Raw genomic sequence first — 20,435 nt, 5'->3', positions numbered from 1 at the left:
GGAAGTACTTGTTGAAGAGAGGAAGCATCTTGGACGAGAGGAAGCTGCTGATGAAGAGAGGAAGCACTTGATCAAGAGAGGAAGTACTTTGTTGAAGAGAGGAAGCATCTTGAGAAGAGAGGAAGCACTTGATGAAGAGAGGAAGCATCTTGATCAAGAGAGGAAGCATCTTGAAGAAGAGGAAGCTGCATGATGAAGAGAGGAAGCACTTGATCAAGAGAGGAAGTACTTTGAAGAAGAGAGGAAGCACTTTGTGAAGAGAGGAAGCTGCATGATGTAGTGAGGAAGCATGATGAAGAGAGGAAGCACTTTGAAGAAGAGGAAGCACTTTGAAGAAGAGAGGAAGTACTTTGTTGAAGAGAGGAAGCACTTTGTGAAGAGAGGAAGCACTTTGTTGAAGAGAGGAAGCACTTGATCAAGAGAGGAAGTACTTTGTTGAAGAGAGGAAGCATCTTGAGAAGAGAGGAAGCACTTTGTTGAAGAGAGGAAGTACTTTGTTGAAGAGAGGAAGCATCTTGAAGAAGAGAGGAAGCACCTTGATCAAGAGAGGAAGTACTTTGAAGAAGAGAGGAAGCACTTGTTGAAGAGAGGAAGCATCTTGAAGAGAGAGGAAGCTCATGATGAAGAGAGGAAGCACCTTGATCAAGAGAGGAAGTACTTTGAAGAAGAGAGGAAGCATCTTGAAGAAGAGAGGAAGCTGCTGATGAAGAGAGGAAGCACTTGATAAGAGAGGAAGCACTTTGAAGAAGAGAGGAAGCATCTTGAAGAAGAGAGGAAGCATCTTGATCAAGAGAGGAAGTACTTTGAAGAAGAGAGGAAGCACTTTGTGAAGAGAGGAAGCATCTTGAAGAGAGAGGAAGCTCATTGATGAAGAGAGGAAGCACTTGATCAAGAGAGGAAGTACTTTGTGAAGAGAGGAAGCATCTTGAGAAGAGAGGAAGCACTTGATGAAGAGAGGAAGCATCTTGAAGAAGAGGAAGCTGCATGATGAAGAGAGGAAGCACCTTGATCAAGAGAGGAAGTACTTTGAAGAAGAGAGGAAGCATCTTGAAGAAGAGAGGAAGCTCATGATGAAGAGAGGAAGCACCTTGATCAAGAGAGGAAGCACTTTGAAGAAGAGAGGAAGCATCTTGAAGAAGAGAGGAAGCATCTTGATCAAGAGAGGAAGTACTTGAAGAAGAGAGGAAGCACTTTGTTGAAGAGAGGAAGCATCTTGAAGAAGAGAGGAAGCTCTGATGAAGAGAGGAAGCACTTGATGAAGAGAGGAAGTACTTTGTTGAAGAGAGGAAGCATCTTGAGAAGAGAGGAAGCATCTTGATGAAGAGAGGAAGCATCTTGATGAAGAGAGGAAGCATCTTGAAGAAGAGGGAAGCTGCATGATGAAGAGAGGAAGCACCTTGATCAAGAGAGGAAGTACTTTGAAGAAGAGAGGAAGCATCTTGAAGAGAGAGGAAGCTCATGATGAAGAGAGGAAGCACTTGATCAAGAGAGGAAGTACTTTGAAGAAGAGAGGAAGCATCTTGATGAAGAGAGGAAGCTACTGATGAGAGAGGAAGCACTTTGTGAAGAGAGGAAGCTGCATGATGAAGAGAGGAAGCACTTTGTTGAAGAGAGGAAGCATCTTGAGAAGAGAGGAAGTCTTTGATGAAGAGAGGAAGCATCTTGATGAAGAGAGGAAGCATCTTGAAGAAGAGAGGAAGCTGCATGATGAGAGAGGAAGCACTTGATCAAGAGAGGAAGTACTTTGAAGAAGAGAGGAAGCACTTTGTGAAGAGAGGAAGCTGCATGATGAGAGGAAGCTGCTGATGAAGAGAGGAAGCACTTTGAAGAAGAGAGGAAGCATCTTGATGAAGAGAGGAAGCTGCATGATGAAGAGAGAGAAGCTCTTGATGAAGAGAGGAAGCACTTTGTTGAAGAGAGGAAGCACTTTGAAGAAGAGAGGAAGCATCTTGAGAAGAGAGGAAGCACCTTGATCAAGAGAGGAAGCACTTTGAAGAAGAGAGGAAGCACTTGAAGAAGAGAGGAAGCATCTTGATCAAGAGAGGAAGTACTTTGAAGAAGAGAGGAAGCACTTGATCAAGAGAGGAAGCATCTTGATCAAGAGAGGAAGTACTTTGAAGAAGAGGAAGCATCTTGATGAAGAGAGGAAGCACTTTGAAGAAGAGAGGAAGCACTTTGAAGAAGAGAGGAAGCACTTTGTTGAAGAGAGGAAGCATCTTGAAGACGAGAGGAAGCTGCATGATGAAGAGAGGAAGCACCTTGATCAAGAGAGGAAGCATCTTGAGAAGAGAGGAAGCATCTTGATGAAGAGAGGAAGCATCTTGATGAAGAGAGGAAGCATCTTGAAGAAGAGGGAAGCTGCATGATGAAGAGAGGAAGCACTTGATCAAGAGAGGAAGTACTTTGAAGAAGAGAGGAAGCACTTTGTTGAAGAGAGGAAGCTCATGATGAGGAGGAAGCTGCATGATGAAGAGAGGAAGCACTTTGAAGAAGAGAGGAAGCACTTTGAAGAAGAGAGGAAGCATCTTGCAGAAGAGAGGAAGCACTTGATCAAGAGAGGAAGCACTTTGAAGAAGAGAGGAAGCATCTTGATGAAGAGAGGAAGCATCTTGATCAAGAGAGGAAGTACTTTGAAGAAGAGAGGAAGCACCTTGATCAAGAGAGGAAGTACTTTGAAGAAGAGAGGAAGCACTTGATCAAGAGAGGAAGCACTTGATCAAGAGAGGAAGTACTTTGAAGAAGAGAGGAAGCATCTTGAAGACGAGAGGAAGCTGCATGATGAAGAGAGGAAGCACCTTGATCAAGAGAGGAAGTACTTTGTTGAAGAGAGGAAGCTGCATCTTGAAAGAGAGGAAGCACTTTGAAGAAGAGAGGAAGCACTTTGATGAAGAGAGGAAGCACTTTGTTGAAGAGAGGAAGCTGCATGATGAAGAGAGGAAGCACTTTGAAGAAGAGAGGAAGCACTTTGAAGAAGAGAGGAAGCTGCATGATGAAGAGAGGAAGCATCTTGAAGAGAGAGGAAGCTGCATGATGAAGAGAGGAAGCACTTGATCAAGAGAGGAAGTACTTGTTGAAGAGAGGAAGCATCTTGAGCAAGAGAGGAAGCATCTTGATGAAGAGAGGAAGCATCTTGATGAAGAGAGGAAGCATCTTGATCAAGAGAGGAAGTACTTTGAAGAAGAGAGGAAGCACTTGATCAAGAGAGGAAGTACTTTGAAGAAGAGAGGAAGCACTTTGTTGAAGAGAGGAAGCTGCATGATGAGTGAGGAAGCTGCATGATGAAGAGAGGAAGCACTTTGAAGAAGAGAGGAAGCACTTTGAAGAAGAGAGGAAGCATCTTGATGAAGAGAGGAAGCTACATGATGTAGTGAGGAAGCTGCATGATGAAGAGAGGAAGTACTTTGAAGAAGAGAGGAAGCATCTTGATGAAGAGAGGAAGCACTTTGAAGAAGAGAGGAAGCACTTTGAAGAAGAGAGGAAGCACTTTGAAGAAGAGAGGAAGCACTTTGTTGAAGAGAGGAAGCTGCTGATGAAGAGAGGAAGCACTTTGAAGAAGAGAGGAAGCACTTTGTTGAAGAGAGGAAGCTGCATGATGAAGAGAGGAAGCACCTTGATCAAGAGAGGAAGTACTTTGTTGCAGAAGAGAGGAAGTACTTTGAAGAAGAGAGGAAGCATCTTGAAGAAGAGAGGAAGCATCTTGATCCAGAGAGGAAGTACTTTGAAGAAGAGAGGAAGTACTTGTTGAAGAGAGGAAGCACTTTGTTGAAGAGAGGAAGCTGCATGAAGAGAGGAAGCACCTTGATCAAGAGAGGAAGCACTTTGAAGAAGAGAGGAAGCATCTTTGATGAAGAGAGGAAGCATCTTGATCAAGAGAGGAAGTACTTTGAAGAAGAGAGGAAGCACCTTGATCAAGAGAGGAAGTACTTTGAAGAAGAGAGGAAGCTGCATGATGAAGAGAGGAAGCACCTTGATCAAGAGAGGAAGTACTTTGTTGAAGAGAGGAAGCTGCATCTTGAGCAAGAGAGGAAGCATCTTGATGAAGAGAGGAAGCATCTTGATGAAGAGAGGAAGCATCTTGAAGAAGAGCGGAAGCTGCATGATGAAGAGAGGAAGCACCTTGATCAAGAGAGGAAGTACTTTGAAGAAGAGAGGAAGCACTTTGTTGAAGAGAGGAAGCTGGATGAAGAGAGCACTTTGAAGAAGAGAGGAAGCACTTTGAAGAAGAGAGGAAGTACTTTGTTGAAGAGAGGAAGCACTTTGTTGAAGAGAGGAAGCACTTTGTTGAAGAGAGGAAGCACTTTGAAGAAGAGAGGAAGCATCTTGAAGAAGAGAGGAAGCATCTTGAAGAAGAGAGGAAGTACTTTGAAGAAGAGAGGAAGCACTTTGTTGAAGAGAGGAAGCATCTTGAAGACGAGAGGAAGCTGCATGATGAAGAGAGGAAGCACCTTGATCAAGAGAGGAAGTACTTTGTTGCAGAGAGGAAGCATCTTGATGAAGAGAGGAAGCACCTTGATCAAGAGAGGAAGCATCTTGCAGAAGAGAGGAAGTACTTTGAAGAAGAGGAAGCACTTGAAGAAGAGAGGAAGCATCTTGATCCAGAGAGGAAGTACTTTGAAGAAGAGAGGAAGTACTTTGTTGAAGAGAGGAAGCATCTTGAAGACGAGAGGAAGCTGCATGATGAAGAGAGGAAGCACCTTGATCAAGAGAGGAAGTACTTTGTTGAAGAGAGGAAGCTGCATCTTGAGCAAGAGAGGAAGCATCTTGATGAAGAGAGGAAGCATCTTGAAGAAGAGCGGAAGCTGCATGATGAAGAGAGGAAGCACCTTGATCAAGAGAGGAAGTACTTTGAAGAAGAGAGGAAGCACTTTGTTGAAGAGAGGAAGCTGCATGATGTAGTGAGGAAGCACTTTGTTGAAGAGAGGAAGCACTTTGTTGAAGAGAGGAAGCACTTTGTTGAAGAGAGGAAGCACTTTGAAGAAGAGAGGAAGCATCTTGAAGAAGAGAGGAAGCATCTTGATCCAGAGAGGAAGTACTTTGAAGAAGAGAGGAAGTACTTTGTTGAAGAGAGGAAGCATCTTGAAGACGAGAGGAAGCTGCATGATGAAGAGAGGAAGCACCTTGATCAAGAGAGGAAGTACTTTGTTGAAGAGAGGAAGCTGCATCTTGAGCAAGAGAGGAAGCATCTTGATGAAGAGAGGAAGCATCTTGATGAAGAGAGGAAGCATCTTGAAGAAGAGCGGAAGCTGCATGATGAAGAGAGGAAGCACTTGATCAAGAGAGGAAGTACTTTGAAGAAGAGAGGAAGCATCTTGAAGACGAGAGGAAGCTGCATGATGAAGAGAGGAAGCTGCATGATGAAGAGAGGAAGCACCTTGATCAAGAGAGGAAGTACTTTGAAGAAGAGAGGAAGCATCTTGAAGACGAGAGGAAGCTGCATGATGAAGAGAGGAAGCACCTTGATCAAGAGAGGAAGTACTTTGAAGAAGAGAGGAAGTACTTTGAAGAAGAGAGGAAGCACTTTGAAGAAGAGAGGAAGCTGCATCTTGAGCAAGAGAGGAAGCATCTTGATCAAGAGAGGAAGTACTTTGAAGAAGAGAGGAAGTACTTTGAAGAAGAGAGGAAGCATCTTGAAGACGAGAGGAAGCTGCATGATGAAGAGAGGAAGCACCTTGATCAAGAGAGGAAGTACTTTGTTGAAGAGAGGAAGCTGCATCTTGAGCAAGAGAGGAAGCATCTTGATGAAGAGAGGAAGCATCTTGATGAAGAGAGGAAGCATCTTGATGAAGAGAGGAAGCATCTTGAAGAAGAGCGGAAGCTGCATGATGAAGAGAGGAAGCACCTTGATCAAGAGAGGAAGTACTTTGAAGAAGAGAGGAAGCATCTTGAAGACGAGAGGAAGCTGCATGATGAAGAGAGGAAGCACCTTGATCAAGAGAGGAAGTACTTTGAAGAAGAGAGGAAGCATCTTGAAGACGAGAGGAAGCTGCATGATGAAGAGAGGAAGCACCTTGATCAAGAGAGGAAGTACTTTGAAGAAGAGAGGAAGTACTTTGAAGAAGAGAGGAAGCACTTTGAAGAAGAGAGGAAGCTGCATCTTGAGCAAGAGAGGAAGCATCTTGATGAAGAGAGGAAGCATCTTGATGAAGAGAGGAAGCATCTTGAAGAAGAGCGGAAGCTGCATGATGAAGAGAGGAAGCACCTTGATCAAGAGAGGAAGTACTTTGAAGAAGAGAGGAAGCATCTTGAAGACGAAGGAAGCTGCATGATGAAGAGAGGAAGCACCTTGATCAAGAGAGGAAGTACTTTGAAGAAGAGAGGAAGCTGCATCTTGAGCAAGAGAGGAAGCACTTTGAAGAAGAGAGGAAGCACTTTGAAGAAGAGAGGAAGCACTTTGTTGAAGAGAGGAAGCTGCATGATGAAGAGAGGAAGTACTTTGAAGAAGAGAGGAAGCTACATGATGTAGTGACGAAGCTGCATGATGAAGAGAGGAAGCACCTTGATCAAGAGAGGAAGTACTTTGTTGCAGAGAGGAAGCATCTTGATGAGAAGGAAGCACCTTGATCAAGAGAGGAAGCATCTTGCAGAAGAGAGGAAGTACTTTGAAGAAGAGAGGAAGCATCTTGATGAAGAGAGGAAGCATCTTGATCAAGAGAGGAAGCATCTTGAAGAAGAGCGGAAGCTGCATGATGAAGAGAGGAAGCACCTTGATCAAGAGAGGAAGTACTTTGTTGCAGAGAGGAAGCATCTTGATGAAGAGAGGAAGCACCTTGATCAAGAGAGGAAGCATCTTGCAGAAGAGAGGAAGTACTTTGAAGAGAGAGGAAGCATCTTGAAGAAGAGAGGAAGCATCTTGATCCAGAGAGGAAGTACTTTGAAGAAGAGAGGAAGTACTTTGTTGAAGAGAGGAAGCATCTTGAAGACGAGAGGAAGCTGCATGATGAAGAGAGGAAGCACCTTGATCAAGAGAGGAAGTACTTTGTTGAAGAGAGGAAGCTGCATCTTGAGCAAGAGAGGAAGCATCTTGATGAAGAGAGGAAGCATCTTGATCAAGAGAGGAAGCATCTTGATCAAGAGCGGAAGTACTTTGAAGAAGAGAGGAAGCACCTTGATCAAGAGAGGAAGTACTTTGAAGAAGAGAGGAAGCACTTTGTTGAAGAGAGGAAGCTGCATGATGTAGTGAGGAAGCTGCATGATGAAGAGAGGAAGCACTTTGAAGAAGAGAGGAAGCACTTTGAAGAAGAGAGGAAGTACTTTGTTGAAGAGAGGAAGCACTTTGTTGAAGAGAGGAAGCACTTTGTTGAAGAGAGGAAGCACTTTGAAGAAGAGAGGAAGCATCTTGAAGAAGAGAGGAAGCATCTTGAAAGAGAGGAAGTACTTTGAAGAAGAGAGGAAGCACTTTGTTGAAGAGAGGAAGCATCTTGAAGAAGAGAGGAAGCATCTTGCAGAAGAGAGGAAGCACCTTGATCAAGAGAGGAAGTACTTTGAAGAAGAGAGGAAGTACTTTGAAGAAGAGAGGAAGCATCTTGCAGAAGAGAGGAAGCACCTTGATCAAGAGAGGAAGTATTTGAAGAAGAGAGGAAGTACTTTGAAGAAGAGAGGAAGCTACATGATGTAGTGAGGAAGCTGCATGATGAAGAGAGGAAGCACTTTGAAGAAGAGAGGAAGCACTTTGTTGAAGAGAGGAAGCTGCATGATGTAGTGAGAAGCTGCATGATGAAGAGAGGAAGCACTTTGAAGAAGAGAGGAAGCACTTTGTTGAAGAGAGGAAGCTGCATGATGTAGTGAGGAAGCTGCATGATGAAGAGAGGAAGCACCTTGATCAAGAGAGGAAGTACTTTGAAGAAGAGAGGAAGCATCTTGCAGAAGAGAGGAAGCACCTTGATCAAGAGAGGAAGTACTTTGAAGAAGAGAGGAAGTACTTTGAAGAAGAGAGGAAGCTACATGATGTAGTGAGGAAGCTGCATGATGAAGAGAGGAAGCACTTTGAAGAAGAGAGGAAGCACTTTGTTGAAGAGAGGAAGCTGCATGATGTAGTGAGGAAGCTGCATGATGAAGAGAGGAAGCACTTTGTTGAAGAGAGGAAGCACTTTGAAGAAGAGAGGAAGCATCTTGCAGAAGAGAGGAAGCACCTTGATCAAGAGAGGAAGTACTTTGAAGAAGAGAGGAAGTACTTTGAAGAAGAGAGGAAGTACTTTGAAGAAGAGAGGAAGCATCTTGATCAAGAGAGGAAGCACCTTGATCAAGAGACGAAGTACTTTGAAGAAGAGAGGAAGCATCTTGATGAAGAGAGGAAGCATCTTGATCAAGAGAGGAAGCATCTTGAAGAAGCGAGGAAGCACTTTGTTGAAGAGAGGAAGCACTTTGTTGAAGAGAGGAAGTACTTTGAAGAAGAGAGGAAGTACTTTGAAGAAGAGAGGAAGCACTTTGAAGAAGAGAGGAAGCACTTTGTTGAAGAGAGGAAGCATCTTGATCAAGAGAGGAAGTACGTTGAAGAAGAGAGGAAGTACTTTGAAGAAGAGAGGAAGTACTTTGTTGAAGAGAGGAAGCACTTTGAAGAAGAGAGGAAGCATCTTGCAGAAGAGAGGAAGCACTTTGTTGAAGAGAGCAAGCATCTTGAAGAAGAGAGGAAGCATCTTGATCCAGAGAGGAAGTACTTTGAAGAAGAGAGGAAGTACTTTGTTGAAGAGAGGAAGCATCTTGAAGACGAGAGGAAGCTGCATGATGAAGAGAGGAAGCACCTTGATCAAGAGAGGAAGTACTTTGTTGAAGAGAGGAAGCTGCATCTTGAGCAAGAGAGGAAGCATCTTGATGAAGAGAGGAAGTACTTTGTTGAAGAGAGGAAGCTGCATCTTGAGCAAGAGAGGAAGCACTTTGATGAAGAGCGGAAGCTGCATGATGAAGAGAGGAAGCATCTTGATCAAGAGAGGAAGCATCTTGATCAAGAGAGGAAGTACTTTGTTGAAGAGAGGAAGCATCTTGATCAAGAGAGGAAGCATCTTGATCAAGAGAGGAAGCACTTTGTTGAAGAGAGGAAGCACTTTGAAGAAGAGAGGAAGCATCTTGAAGAAGAGAGGAAGCATCTTGAAGAAGAGAGGAAGTACTTTGAAGAAGAGAGGAAGCACTTTGTTGAAGAGAGGAAGCATCTTGAAGACGAGAGGAAGCTGCATGATGAAGAGAGGAAGCACCTTGATCAAGAGAGGAAGTACTTTGTTGCAGAGAGGAAGCATCTTGATGAAGAGAGGAAGCACCTTGATCAAGAGAGGAAGCATCTTGCAGAAGAGAGGAAGTACTTTGAAGAAGAGAGGAAGCATCTTGAAGAAGAGAGGAAGCATCTTGAAGAAGAGAGGAAGTACTTTGAAGAAGAGAGGAAGCACTTTGTTGAAGAGAGGAAGCATCTTGAAGACGAGAGGAAGCTGCATGATGAAGAGAGGAAGCACCTTGATCAAGAGAAAGTACTTTGTTGAAGAGAGGAAGCTGCATCTTGAGCAAGAGAGGAAGCATCTTGATGAAGAGAGGAAGCATCTTGATGAAGAGAGGAAGCATCTTGAAGAAGAGCGGAAGCTGCATGATGAAGAGAGGAAGCACCTTGATCAAGAGAGGAAGTACTTTGAAGAAGAGAGGAAGCATCTTGAAGACGAGAGGAAGCTGCATGATGAAGAGAGGAAGCACCTTGATCAAGAGAGGAAGTACTTTGAAGAAGAGAGGAAGCACTTTGTTGAAGAGAGGAAGCACTTTGAAGAAGAGAGGAAGCATCTTGCAGAAGAGAGGAAGCACCTTGATCAAGAGAGGAAGTACTTTGAAGAAGAGAGGAAGTACTTTGAAGAAGAGAGGAAGCTACATGATGTAGTGAGGAAGCTGCATGATGAAGAGAGGAAGCACTTTGAAGAAGAGAGGAAGCACTTTGTTGAAGAGAGGAAGCTGCATGATGTAGTGAGGAAGCTGCATGATGAAGAGAGGAAGCACCTTGATCAAGAGAGGGAAGTACTTTGAGAAGAGAGGAAGCATCTTGAAGACGAGAGGAAGCTGCATGATGAAGAGAGGAAGCACCTTGATCAAGAGAGGAAGTACTTTGAAGAAGAGAGGAAGCACTTTGTTGAAGAGAGGAAGCACTTTGAAGAAGAGAGGAAGCATCTTGCAGAAGAGAGGAAGCACCTTGATCAAGAGAGGAAGTACTTTGAAGAAGAGAGAAGTACTTTGAAGAAGAGAGGAAGCATCTTGCAGAAGAGAGGAAGCACCTTGATCAAGAGAGGAAGTACTTGAAGAAGAGAGGAAGTACTTTGAAGAAGAGAGGAAGCATCTTGATCAAGAGAGGAAGCACCTTGATCAAGAGACGAAGTACTTTGAAGAAGAGAGGAAGCATCTTGATGAAGAGAGGAAGCATCTTGATCAAGAGAGGAAGCATCTTGAAGAAGCGAGGAAGCACTTTGTTGAAGAGAGGAAGCACTTTGTTGAAGAGAGGAAGCACTTTGTTGAAGAGAGGAAGCATCTTGATCAAGAGAGGAAGTACTTTGAAGAAGAGAGGAAGCATCTTGATCCAGAGAGGAAGTACTTTGAAGAAGAGAGGAAGTACTTTGAAGAAGAGAGGAAGCACTTTGTTGAAGAGAGGAAGTACTTTGAAGAAGAGAGGAAGTACTTTGAAGAAGAGAGGAAGTACTTTGAAGAAGAGAGGAAGTACTTTGAAGAAGAGAGGAAGCACTTTGTTGAAGAGAGGAAGCATCTTGAAGAAGAGCTGAAGCTGCATGATGAAGAGAGGAAGCATCTTGATCAAGAGAGGAAGCATCTTGATCAAGAGAGGAAGTACTTTGTTGAAGAGAGGAAGCATCTTGATCAAGAGAGGAAGCATCTTGATCAAGAGAGGAAGCATCTTGATCAAGAGAGGAAGTACTTTGAAGAAGAGAGGAAGCATCTTGATCAAGAGAGGAAGCATCTTGATCAAGAGAGGAAGTACTTTGAAGAAGAGAGGAAGCACCTTGATCAAGAGAGGAAGCATCTTGAAGAAGAGCGGAAGCTGCATGATGAAGAGAGGAAGTACTTTGAAGAAGAGAGGAAGTACTTTGTTGAAGAGAGGAAGCACTTTGAAGAAGAGAGGAAGCATCTTGCAGAAGAGAGGAAGCACTTTGTTGAAGAGAGGAAGAACTTTGAAGAAGAGAGGAAGCACTTTGTTGAAGAGAGGAAGCATCTTGAAGACGAGAGGAAGCTGCATGATGAAGAGAGGAAGCACCTTGATCAAGAGAGGAAGCTACATGATGTAGTGAGGAAGCTGCATCTTGAGCAAGAGAGGAAGCATCTTGATGAAGAGAGGAAGCATCTTGATGAAGAGAGGAAGCATCTTGAAGAAGAGCGGAAGCTGCATGATGAAGAGAGGAAGCATCTTGATCAAGAGAGGAAGCATCTTGAAGAAGAGACGAAGCTGCATGATGAAGAGCGGAAGCACCTTGATCAAGAGACGAAGTACTTTGAAGAAGAGAGGAAGCATCTTGATGAAGAGAGGAAGCACCTTGATCAAGAGAGGAAGCATCTTGATCAAGAGAGGAAGTACTTTGAAGAAGAGAGGAAGCATCTTGATGAACAGAGGAAGCATCTTGATCAAGAGAGGAAGTACTTTGAAGAAGAGAGGAAGTACTTTGAAGAAGAGAGGAAGCACTTTGAAGAAGAGAGGAAGCACTTTGTTGAAGAGAGGAAGCATCTTGAAGAAGAGAGGAAGCTGCATGATGAAGAGAGGAAGCATCTTGATCAAGAGAGGAAGCACCTTGATCAAGAGAGGAAGTACTTTGTTGAAGAGAGGAAGCATCTTGATCCAGAGAGGAAGTACTTTGAAGAAGAAAGGAAGCATCTTGATCCAGAGAGGAAGTACTTTGAAGAAGAGAGGAAGCACTTTGTTGAAGAGAGGAAGCATCTTGAAGAAGAGCGGAAGCTGCATGATGAAGAGCGGAAGCTGCATGATGAAGAGAGGAAGCATCTTGATCAAGAGAGGAAGCATCTTGAAGAAGCGAGGAAGCACTTTGTTGAAGAGAGGAAGCACTTTGTTGAAGAGAGGAAGCACTTTGTTGAAGAGAGGAAGCATCTTGATCAAGAGAGGAAGTACTTTGAAGAAGAGAGGAAGCATCTTGATGAAGAGAGGAAGCACCTTGATCAAGAGAGGAAGCATCTTGATCAAGAGAGGAAGTACTTTGAAGAAGAGAGGAAGCATCTTGATGAACAGAGGAAGCATCTTGATCAAGAGACGAAGTACTTTGAAGAAGAGAGGAAGTACTTTGAAGAAGAGAGGAAGCACTTTGAAGAAGAGAGGAAGCACTTTGTTGAAGAGAGGAAGCATCTTGAAGAAGAGAGGAAGCTGCATGATGAAGAGAGGAAGCATCTTGATCAAGAGAGGAAGCACCTTGATCAAGAGAGGAAGTACTTTGTTGAAGAGAGGAAGCATCTTGATCAAGAGAGGAAGTACTTTGAAGAAGAGAGGAAGCATCTTGATCCAGAGAGGAAGTACTTTGAAGAAGAGAGGAAGCACTTTGTTGAAGAGAGGAAGCATCTTGAAGAAGAGCGGAAGCTGCATGATGAAGAGCGGAAGCTGCATGATGAAGAGAGGAAGCATCTTGATCAAGAGAGGAAGTACTTTGAAGAAGAAAGGAATCACTTTGTTGAAGAGAGGAAGCACCTTGATCAAGAGAGGAAGCATCTTGATCAAGAGAGGAAGCATCTTGATCAAGAGAGGAAGTACTTTGAAGAAGAGAGGAAGCATCTTGATCAAGAGAGGAAGCATCTTGATCAAGAGACGAAGTACTTTGAAGAAGAGAGGAAGCATCTTGATGAAGAGAGGAAGCATCTTGATCAAGAGAGGAAGCATCTTGAAGAAGCGAGGAAGCACTTTGTTGAAGAGAGGAAGCACCTTGATCAAGAGAGGAAGCATCTTGATCAAGAGAGGAAGCATCTTGATCAAGAGAGGAAGTACTTTGAAGAAGAGAGGAAGCATCTTGATCAAGAGAGGAAGCACCTTGACAAGAGACGAAGTACTTTGAAGAAGAGAGGAAGCATCTTGATGAAGAGAGGAAGCATCTTGATCAAGAGAGGAAGCACTTTGTTGAAGAGAGGAAGCATCTTGAAGAAGCGAGGAAGCACTTTGTTGAAGAGAGGAAGCACTTTGTTGAAGAGAGGAAGCACTTTGATGAACAGAGGAAAGCATCTTGATCAAGAGACGAAGTACTTTGAAGAAGAGAGAAGCATCTGATGAAGAGAGGAACATCTTGATCAAGAGAGGAAGCACTTGTGTTGAAGAGAGGAAGCACTTTGTTGAAGAGAGGAAGCACTTGATGAACAGAGGAAGCATCTTGATCAAGAGAGGAAGTACTTTGAAGAAGAGAGGAAGTACTTTGAAGAAGAGAGGAAGCATCTTGATCCAGAGAGGAAGTACTTTGAAGAAGAGAGGAAGCACTTTGTGAAGAGAGGAAGCATCTTGAAGAAGAGCGGAAGCTGCATGATGAAGAGCGGAAGCTGCATGATGAAGAGAGGAAGCATCTTGATCAAGAGAGGAAGTACTTTGAAGAAGAAAGGAATCACTTTGTTGAAGAGAGGAAGCACCTTGATCAAGAGAGGAAGCATCTTGATCAAGAGAGGAAGCATCTTGATCAAGAGAGGAAGTACTTTGAAGAAGAGAGGAAGCACCTTGATCAAGAGAGGAAGTACTTTGAAGAAGAGAGGAAGCACTTTGTTGAAGAGAGGAAGCATCTTAAAGAAGAGCGGAAGCTGCATGATGAAGAGAGGAAGCATCTTGATCAAGAGCGGAAGCATCTTGATCAAGAGAGGAAGTACTTTGAAGAAGAGAGGAAGCATCTTGCAGAAGAGAGGAAGCACCTTGATCAAGAGAGGAAGCATCTTGATCAAGAGAGAAAGCATCTGATCAAGAGAGGAAGTACTTTGTTGAAGAGAGGAAGGCATCTTGATCAAGAGAGGAAGCATCTTGATCAAGAGAGGAAGTACTTTGAAGAAGAGAGGAAGCATCTTGCAGAAGAGAGGAAGCACCTTGATCAAGAGAGGAAGCATCTTGATCAAGAGAGGAAGCATCTTGATCAAGAGAGGAAGTACTTTGTTGAAGAGAGGAAGCATCTTGATCAAGAGAGGAAGCATCTTGATCAAGAGAGGAAGCATCTTGATCAAGAGAGGAAGTACTTGAAGAAGAGAGGAAGCATCTTGATCAAGAGAGGAAGCATCTTGATCAAGAGAGGAAGTACTTTGAAGAAGAGAGGAAGCATCTTGATCAAGAGAGGAAGCATCTTGATCAAGAGAGGAAGTACTTTGAAGAAGAGAGGAAAGTTAGTATACAAGTCTCGTGTACGGAGGCACTGCGTTCCTCCGTACGCAATACTTGTGAATTTGACACTTTACAAAACCGTTAACGTATATTTTACAACACAAACACAAACACCAACTTAACCTTAAATATTTATAAAGCCGCCAACCACTTCACCTCACTACTGTAAAAAATAAACGTTCTCACTTACAAAAGTATTGCAACTCCTCCCATTGCTGTGCTTCACACAATACTTCATATTCTTCAGTATCGCTGCTGTCGCTCCAATCGTCAGAGTCAAAGTCACTGTCAAAATAAATGTTAGTAAGTTTTGACAAAGCTAATGAAACACGCTTACCGTTTGTATCGTATGCTTGTATAAACTTTCCATTCTTCATTCCTTCATAAACGCTCAAACTAACTTTACCCTTTCTCCCTCGTATCTGATAGAATGTATTTTCACGAGTAACGAAGAACAAATTCTTGAACTCATGACCGTTGTAGTTTGTTATCTCAATAGTTTTCGTCATTTATATAAAAATAAAATAAAAAATAAACTTAAAAATTAATGATATCACCACCCTCACACGTATGAAAACATAGCACAAAAATAAATTTAGGTGAAGTGGTGAAATCTCACCTCTTTTTTCACCTCTTTTTCACCCTGTTGAATTCATTGCTTTATAACTCTCTTCCTTGGTTTCTTTTTAGTTGCTTTCTTCACGTCCACGTCTGGTCTCCAACACTGTCTTCTTCTCGGCCGTAATGATACCAGTTACTTCACCAAGTCAATGGGGTCAAATGGTCTTTCGTAAGGGTTTCCATACATTCCATAGGGACCATACGGAAGAAACTACTGGTGGAGAGAAGAACATTTTCCTTTAGTCCATCGAATCTATTTAAATGCATTTGTTTCACCATTCATCTTGGTCATTAAAGTCTTTTGACGTGTTTTGCAAACAACTCATCGTCCTTCCTAAAGCATTTTCTGGACTCAGATCGCAACCAAAATTGGATGCTTTATTATGAGCCCTAATTATATATTTAATCTTAACTTCTTTGCAACCCAGCCTCCAATCTTCCCTTTATCTTGCCATCTAATGTCTTTGAAACTCTTCCTCCACTCATTTATTTACTGCATCATAAGCTCCAAATGCTTTTGCTCCAAACTCAAATGCATAATAGCTTTTGTTTCTCCATTCCGCCCTAAAGCTGCCCAAGCTACCATATTACACCAAATTAAAATATCATCTCGTCAATCAATAATCTCATAAAAGTTCTCGTTACTGCGAGACAAGTCAAATGAAACATAAGACGTTCTCACGGCGCTTCGCCCTCACCGCTTTGCGTCTATCTAACTTATATCTTATATTCATCTATTACGCTTCAAAATGTCTCGAACAATTGCTAACTATCTTCTACAACAGTTATTTCATCATGAATGACCTTCCAAGAACAAGCTCATTTAATATGCAATTAAAATCATTTCAAAATGCAGTCCATCCTTTCCACTTTTAGTAGCACAAAATCTTTCATGAAGAAGGTTCGACAAGTCTTATGTTAAACTTACTGACAAAGTTTGTCTATACTATAATTGCTTCGGTGGCGAATACATGTAGTTTGAAAGACATAATATTAGATTCTTCAGCAAATTTCACTTATAGGATTTTATAACAATGTTCTCACGAGACCAAACGCCACCAATTGACAATCTTGTAAGCAATCCTGCTGAGCCTTCAACTGTAAACGTCGATGGTAACATTTCCACGAAGGTCATCTATTTGACATCTTGAGTCACTGAATTTAAATATTTTCTTAAAGCCAATCGTCATTATCTAACCATGCCAATAGCTTTGAACTTTTCATTCGAATATACAATCTGCTTCATTAATGTAAAACCTGACTTCTTTGCAGATATGACTTCTAAAATTATTTGAGTTTGCTTTCAAAATGTGCATATTATGCTATATGGATAACTGATCTGAAGAGTAAATGGATGTCCTTCGACATCAGTTGTTCTCTCACTTACCGGTTGAAGACTTTGGTGTTATTGAATAGAAAACAATTTCATGTCATCTCGATGGTAATCCAAGTTCACATACACAGCAACAGGGAAAACTATCTTGCTTCTTTTGTTTCATCATGAAATTAAGTCTCAAAAACATTAAAGTTTCTATCAATAAGTTTTTTCCTCTGCTGGTTACAGTACTTCCTTAACATTGTCTTATTTCAATAGCCAGGTTCTCCAACCTAGAACCTAAACATACTCTAATTCCCAGTCTGTTCTCCAAAATGTGGATATTCCATAAGTTTGATTGACTGACTTTCTGGTAATTATTTTCATGGTGGTTTCATCATAACGTGCTAATATGTGTGTGAGTAACTTTAAGAGGGTGCCAGATGAAGCATCATTCAAATCCTGTTTCAATCTCAGGCCAATATAGAACCTTCTAACAGAGCTTTTTAGGGAAAAACGACTCTTTACGGTGTGAAAATATTGTTACTGAAATATTTCTGCAAACTCTATTGCATTTTTTAATAATTGCCCACGAATGACAAAATGAACATTCAGAACTCTAATATTCAGCAAATCCAGCCGTAAAATACCCATAGATTCGTAATTTTATGATCTCCCGAAAAAGTCTCAACATGCGATACCTGTATACACTACAGGACAAGACTGTAATACAATCATTTCCTCCAATTCTTCCTTTCAGCAAGAGATTATAAAATGAATTTGCTCCTTCAATCATATGTGAGTAGTTCCAAACTTTTTACATAAATTTCCTGGTGCGAAAATGGGATTCAGGTAAGACATTTAACCTCATTCGTCATATACTCACTAACAGAAGCGTTTAGGAAACGACTCTTACTATGACCAAATCAATTATCATCAGCAACTTCAACTCTATGGATTCAACACGAAAAACATTTATGTCAAAAGCGTTCAATGCCTTCTGTCGATTAAAAGTTCCAAACAAACAGTGAACTGCAATTATGAATTTAACATAAATCAAAAACTTTTACATGCCCGATAGCGTAATGAGGAAATATATGCTATCGTAATAGTTCAGAGTTCATACCCCAGATCGAGCCGAATGCAAAAAGACTTCTAGAAGAGGAGATGAGGAAAGAATTATGACAAACACCACTTACTCATACTCAGTAGTTTTACTATTGACTGCCAACAACTAGCTTACAAACTACATTCCGGTCAAAACATCTTCAAGTTCAAAATTACCCCAACCTTCCGAAAGAAAAATATCCTGTCAAACATCTGCTCGTTTGTAAAAGAACGACTTCGATTATTGACAACGGAAAACAGACCGAATCTTATAGCTGTCCCATAATAATCCAATCAACCCAGAAAACTCAGACCTATTAAACCTAAGCATAATACATAATACGTAAAAAAACGGTCAGACATTACACATTTGTAAACACATTAACATGCAACAATAGATCGTAATTAAACGATGCCAAAAACAATAGGGCGTTTTCATTCGCTTTAAACCATTTACAAAAAGCGTATCTCATCAAACTGACTCCTCGTGTATCTTTCACATCCGTTTTCTCACGCTATTGAATTTTGAAGCTCATTTAGGAACAGTCAGAACCCGCATTTTATAACCCATTACCTTTTGAAGAAATTGGGGAAGCATAAAGATCCTCTCCAGTCTCTTAGTAACGTTCATAAGGTTACTCATGATATTCATTATCAGTTGCCAAACTAAGCACTAATAACCATTAAAACGTCTCAGAAAAAAACCATATTTATATCCGCTATAACCAATTCCAACTAAAGCAGAAACATTACCACCTGGAAAAACTGTAAGCCGAATAACACCGATGATCGACTAGAAAATTCTAAAAGTTTAACTCGGTCTCAGATTTCCGGCCCTGATCTGAAAGAAATTTAGATAAACAGTTACACAAAATTCCCTGATGAACCTCTTCTGTTCGCTCAAAATTTCTTCTTCAAAGTTTCAGGTTAATATTTTGCTGTCATTTCATTATCATTCCACTTCCCCATCTCAGTTAACATTGGAATGACAATTTATGAACGTGTTTAGCAATGAGTATTAAGCTGTTAAACACGAAGATTCCATGAAGGCTTTTCACCTTCATTAGGAGAGCATAAACTCTAGAACTTTCTGCGATACTTTATGTTTGAACCCTCCTGAGCCATCATTTGACATAAATTTTGATAGACTACTCACCACTTTGTTCGAATGCCCTCGTTCTTCCCTTGCTCTTGTGTGAATTACCGGTATGTAGTTCTAGCATGCTTGTATACACAACTCCTGTCTCAAGGTCGAAATTCAACAATAGTTTCATTCTATACTAGCTGTTACGATTCCCAAAACCTTCGACGCGCGTTATAAGGTTGTACCTCAAATTTCACCTATCATTAGTGAAAATGGGTTTTCCCTATTCTATATAAAATGAGAAGCATTCAATCCATCTAGTAAAAGCTCTGGTGCCGTTAATGTTCCAATAATGAAATCCCAACACATCAAATATTAAAATGAAAACTCTCCCAAAAACGAAATACTGCCACCAACAACAATATTGTCATAAATAAGAAACTAGGTAAAAGTTCAGAACCGAGTAAACGCTAAACCCAATTGTGAAGGTATTAAAAAAGAACCAGAAGCTGATAATTTCCACCAAGTGAATGTAAACCACAGCCTTCAAAAGCTTGGCAAAACGGCAATGGACATCAGATGTTAATTTAGAGTATCACACTGGACCAAAATTCTTTCAGAGAATGCCAAACGAACAAACTACATTACACAAATGCTCAAACAAATCCTCAGGATAACGCCAATGCCTCTGTCCAATTTTTAGACCATTACTACATTCTTATCATTGTTTGTTATACCAAACAATTCAATTAATCTCAAAAGACATCAAGATAAGAAAAGTTTGCGTAAAATCTGATAAGTAAAACCAAATTTAATCTCAAATAACATATATCCCCCCAAGGATCTTGAAAATATGTATCTCTAAGCTTACGAATTAAGCAGAGGAGGTAATAGTAACAATGTGTGTCATTAAGAGCTATCTCGACCCTGAAATACGATAAGCTGTTCTTAAAATGCAATTGAAAGGCCTTTTTTCACCTGTTGAGAGGCAAACTCTAATAACTTTCTGCAAACTTAGTTTGAACCCTCCTGAGCCATCATCTAACATAATTATAGCAACACCCCTTGTCAATACTTCCCTTGTTCTTCCCCAGCTTTGTCCAGGGTAATTCCACAAACACCAAGCTGTCTCTAGTAATCAACTAATTTACAATTAAACAAACTCAACATGTGTCAAACCTCCACTATTCAATGAAAATAGGTAACATCCGCATCATTGAAAACACCAGGAACTAAGGAGTTGAGTTTAAGATATAAATATTCGAACGAGTATACAAAACTATCTACTTACTATAAACTATGTCTTAAATATGTTTTAGTAAATTAAACAGGTCAGGAGGGCTCTTTGAGCCCATCTTGGGCGCTTGCGCCGTCAGTCAAAAATTTCAAGGTTAGCAATTTGTAATATCTATACCAAAACTTCCTCAACAGTATTGAAACTCATCTTTCATAATGCAAACCTAATCTTATTGACTTTGTGGCAGTTTTCCACTAAACAATATTTTCTGTGCTCTTGACTGAACATAACTAACTCATTTGTTTTCATCAAACAGCAACAACCAAAGTTCATGACCTAATACATAACATTCATACTTTATATTTTTAGCTCTGAGTTCTCTTGTAAGCTGTTGCATTTTAATATTTTTCTAAAAAGTCAACTTCAACATGTCATTCGCACTGGTGCCTTCAGTTCTACAGGCTCTCCTTGAAAGTCAACAAGTCTGAATGCATGTCTTTCAAATTATGAGACTAATGCGAACCCATTTACCTAAATGAGTTGCTATGACAGGAACGTTTGGAATGGAATTGACCGATCCCCGAAGTTGAAGCTGCATAACAGTGAAAACTTAAATTATCGTATTCAATCTGAAACCACTATAAAAGGTTTTTATCTATAATTATTTCAAATGAGGATAACTCCATAGAAAATACTACCTCTTATAACGACTAGTCTATGTTCACACCTCAAATTTGCGCCTAAAAAAAACAAATACAAAAATCAACAT

The 20,435-nt window shown here is 41.1% G+C and overlaps 5 protein-coding genes and 2 pseudogenes across 7 annotated transcripts, besides 1 other annotated feature; all 7 read right to left on the bottom strand.

The window, feature by feature from the left end:
- Positions 1-71: 71 nt before the first annotated feature.
- TVAGG3_1052890 (SLEI family protein family) lies at positions 72-1,460 on the bottom strand (the record flags this gene model as incomplete). Its single annotated transcript, XM_051255792.1, has 1 exon — positions 72-1,460. One exon carries the CDS (start codon positions 1,458-1,460, stop codon positions 72-74), a length of 1,389 nt encoding a protein of 462 aa, XP_051081366.1.
- Positions 1,461-1,537: 77 nt separating this feature from the next.
- Positions 1,538-1,948, bottom strand: TVAGG3_1052880 (SLEI family protein family; the record flags this gene model as incomplete). The annotated part of the gene is made up of 1 exon (XM_051255791.1): positions 1,538-1,948. One exon carries the CDS (start codon positions 1,946-1,948, stop codon positions 1,538-1,540), a length of 411 nt encoding a protein of 136 aa, XP_051081365.1.
- Positions 1,949-3,051: 1,103 nt separating this feature from the next.
- TVAGG3_1052870 (SLEI family protein family) lies at positions 3,052-4,098 on the bottom strand (the record flags this gene model as incomplete). The annotated part of the gene is made up of 1 exon (XM_051255790.1): positions 3,052-4,098. The coding sequence occupies one exon, from the start codon at positions 4,096-4,098 to the stop codon at positions 3,052-3,054; it is 1,047 nt and encodes a 348-aa protein (XP_051081364.1).
- A 3,574-nt stretch (positions 4,099-7,672) lies between these two features.
- On the bottom strand, positions 7,673-8,212 carry TVAGG3_1052860 (annotated as a pseudogene). Its single transcript has one exon. A coding segment is annotated over exon 1 (540 nt).
- A 1,622-nt stretch (positions 8,213-9,834) lies between these two features.
- On the bottom strand, positions 9,835-11,203 carry TVAGG3_1052850 (annotated as a pseudogene). The gene has a single exon. A coding segment is annotated over exon 1 (1,369 nt).
- A 36-nt stretch (positions 11,204-11,239) lies between these two features.
- Positions 11,240-13,237, bottom strand: TVAGG3_1052840 (SLEI family protein family; the record flags this gene model as incomplete). The annotated part of the gene is made up of 1 exon (XM_051255789.1): positions 11,240-13,237. The coding sequence occupies one exon, from the start codon at positions 13,235-13,237 to the stop codon at positions 11,240-11,242; it is 1,998 nt and encodes a 665-aa protein (XP_051081363.1).
- An 89-nt stretch (positions 13,238-13,326) lies between these two features.
- Positions 13,327-14,139, bottom strand: TVAGG3_1052830 (SLEI family protein family; the record flags this gene model as incomplete). The annotated part of the gene is made up of 1 exon (XM_051255788.1): positions 13,327-14,139. One exon carries the CDS (start codon positions 14,137-14,139, stop codon positions 13,327-13,329), a length of 813 nt encoding a protein of 270 aa, XP_051081362.1.
- A 667-nt stretch (positions 14,140-14,806) lies between these two features.
- Positions 14,807-20,435: part of a mobile genetic element that runs on past the window's edge.

This window comes from Trichomonas vaginalis, chromosome I, assembly GCF_026262505.1.
Source record: "Trichomonas vaginalis G3 chromosome I, whole genome shotgun sequence".
NCBI classification, from domain to species: domain Eukaryota; phylum Parabasalia; order Trichomonadida; family Trichomonadidae; genus Trichomonas; species Trichomonas vaginalis.
Note: the sequence above shows the minus strand (reverse complement) of the source record. Positions and strands in the feature narration are given on the sequence as shown.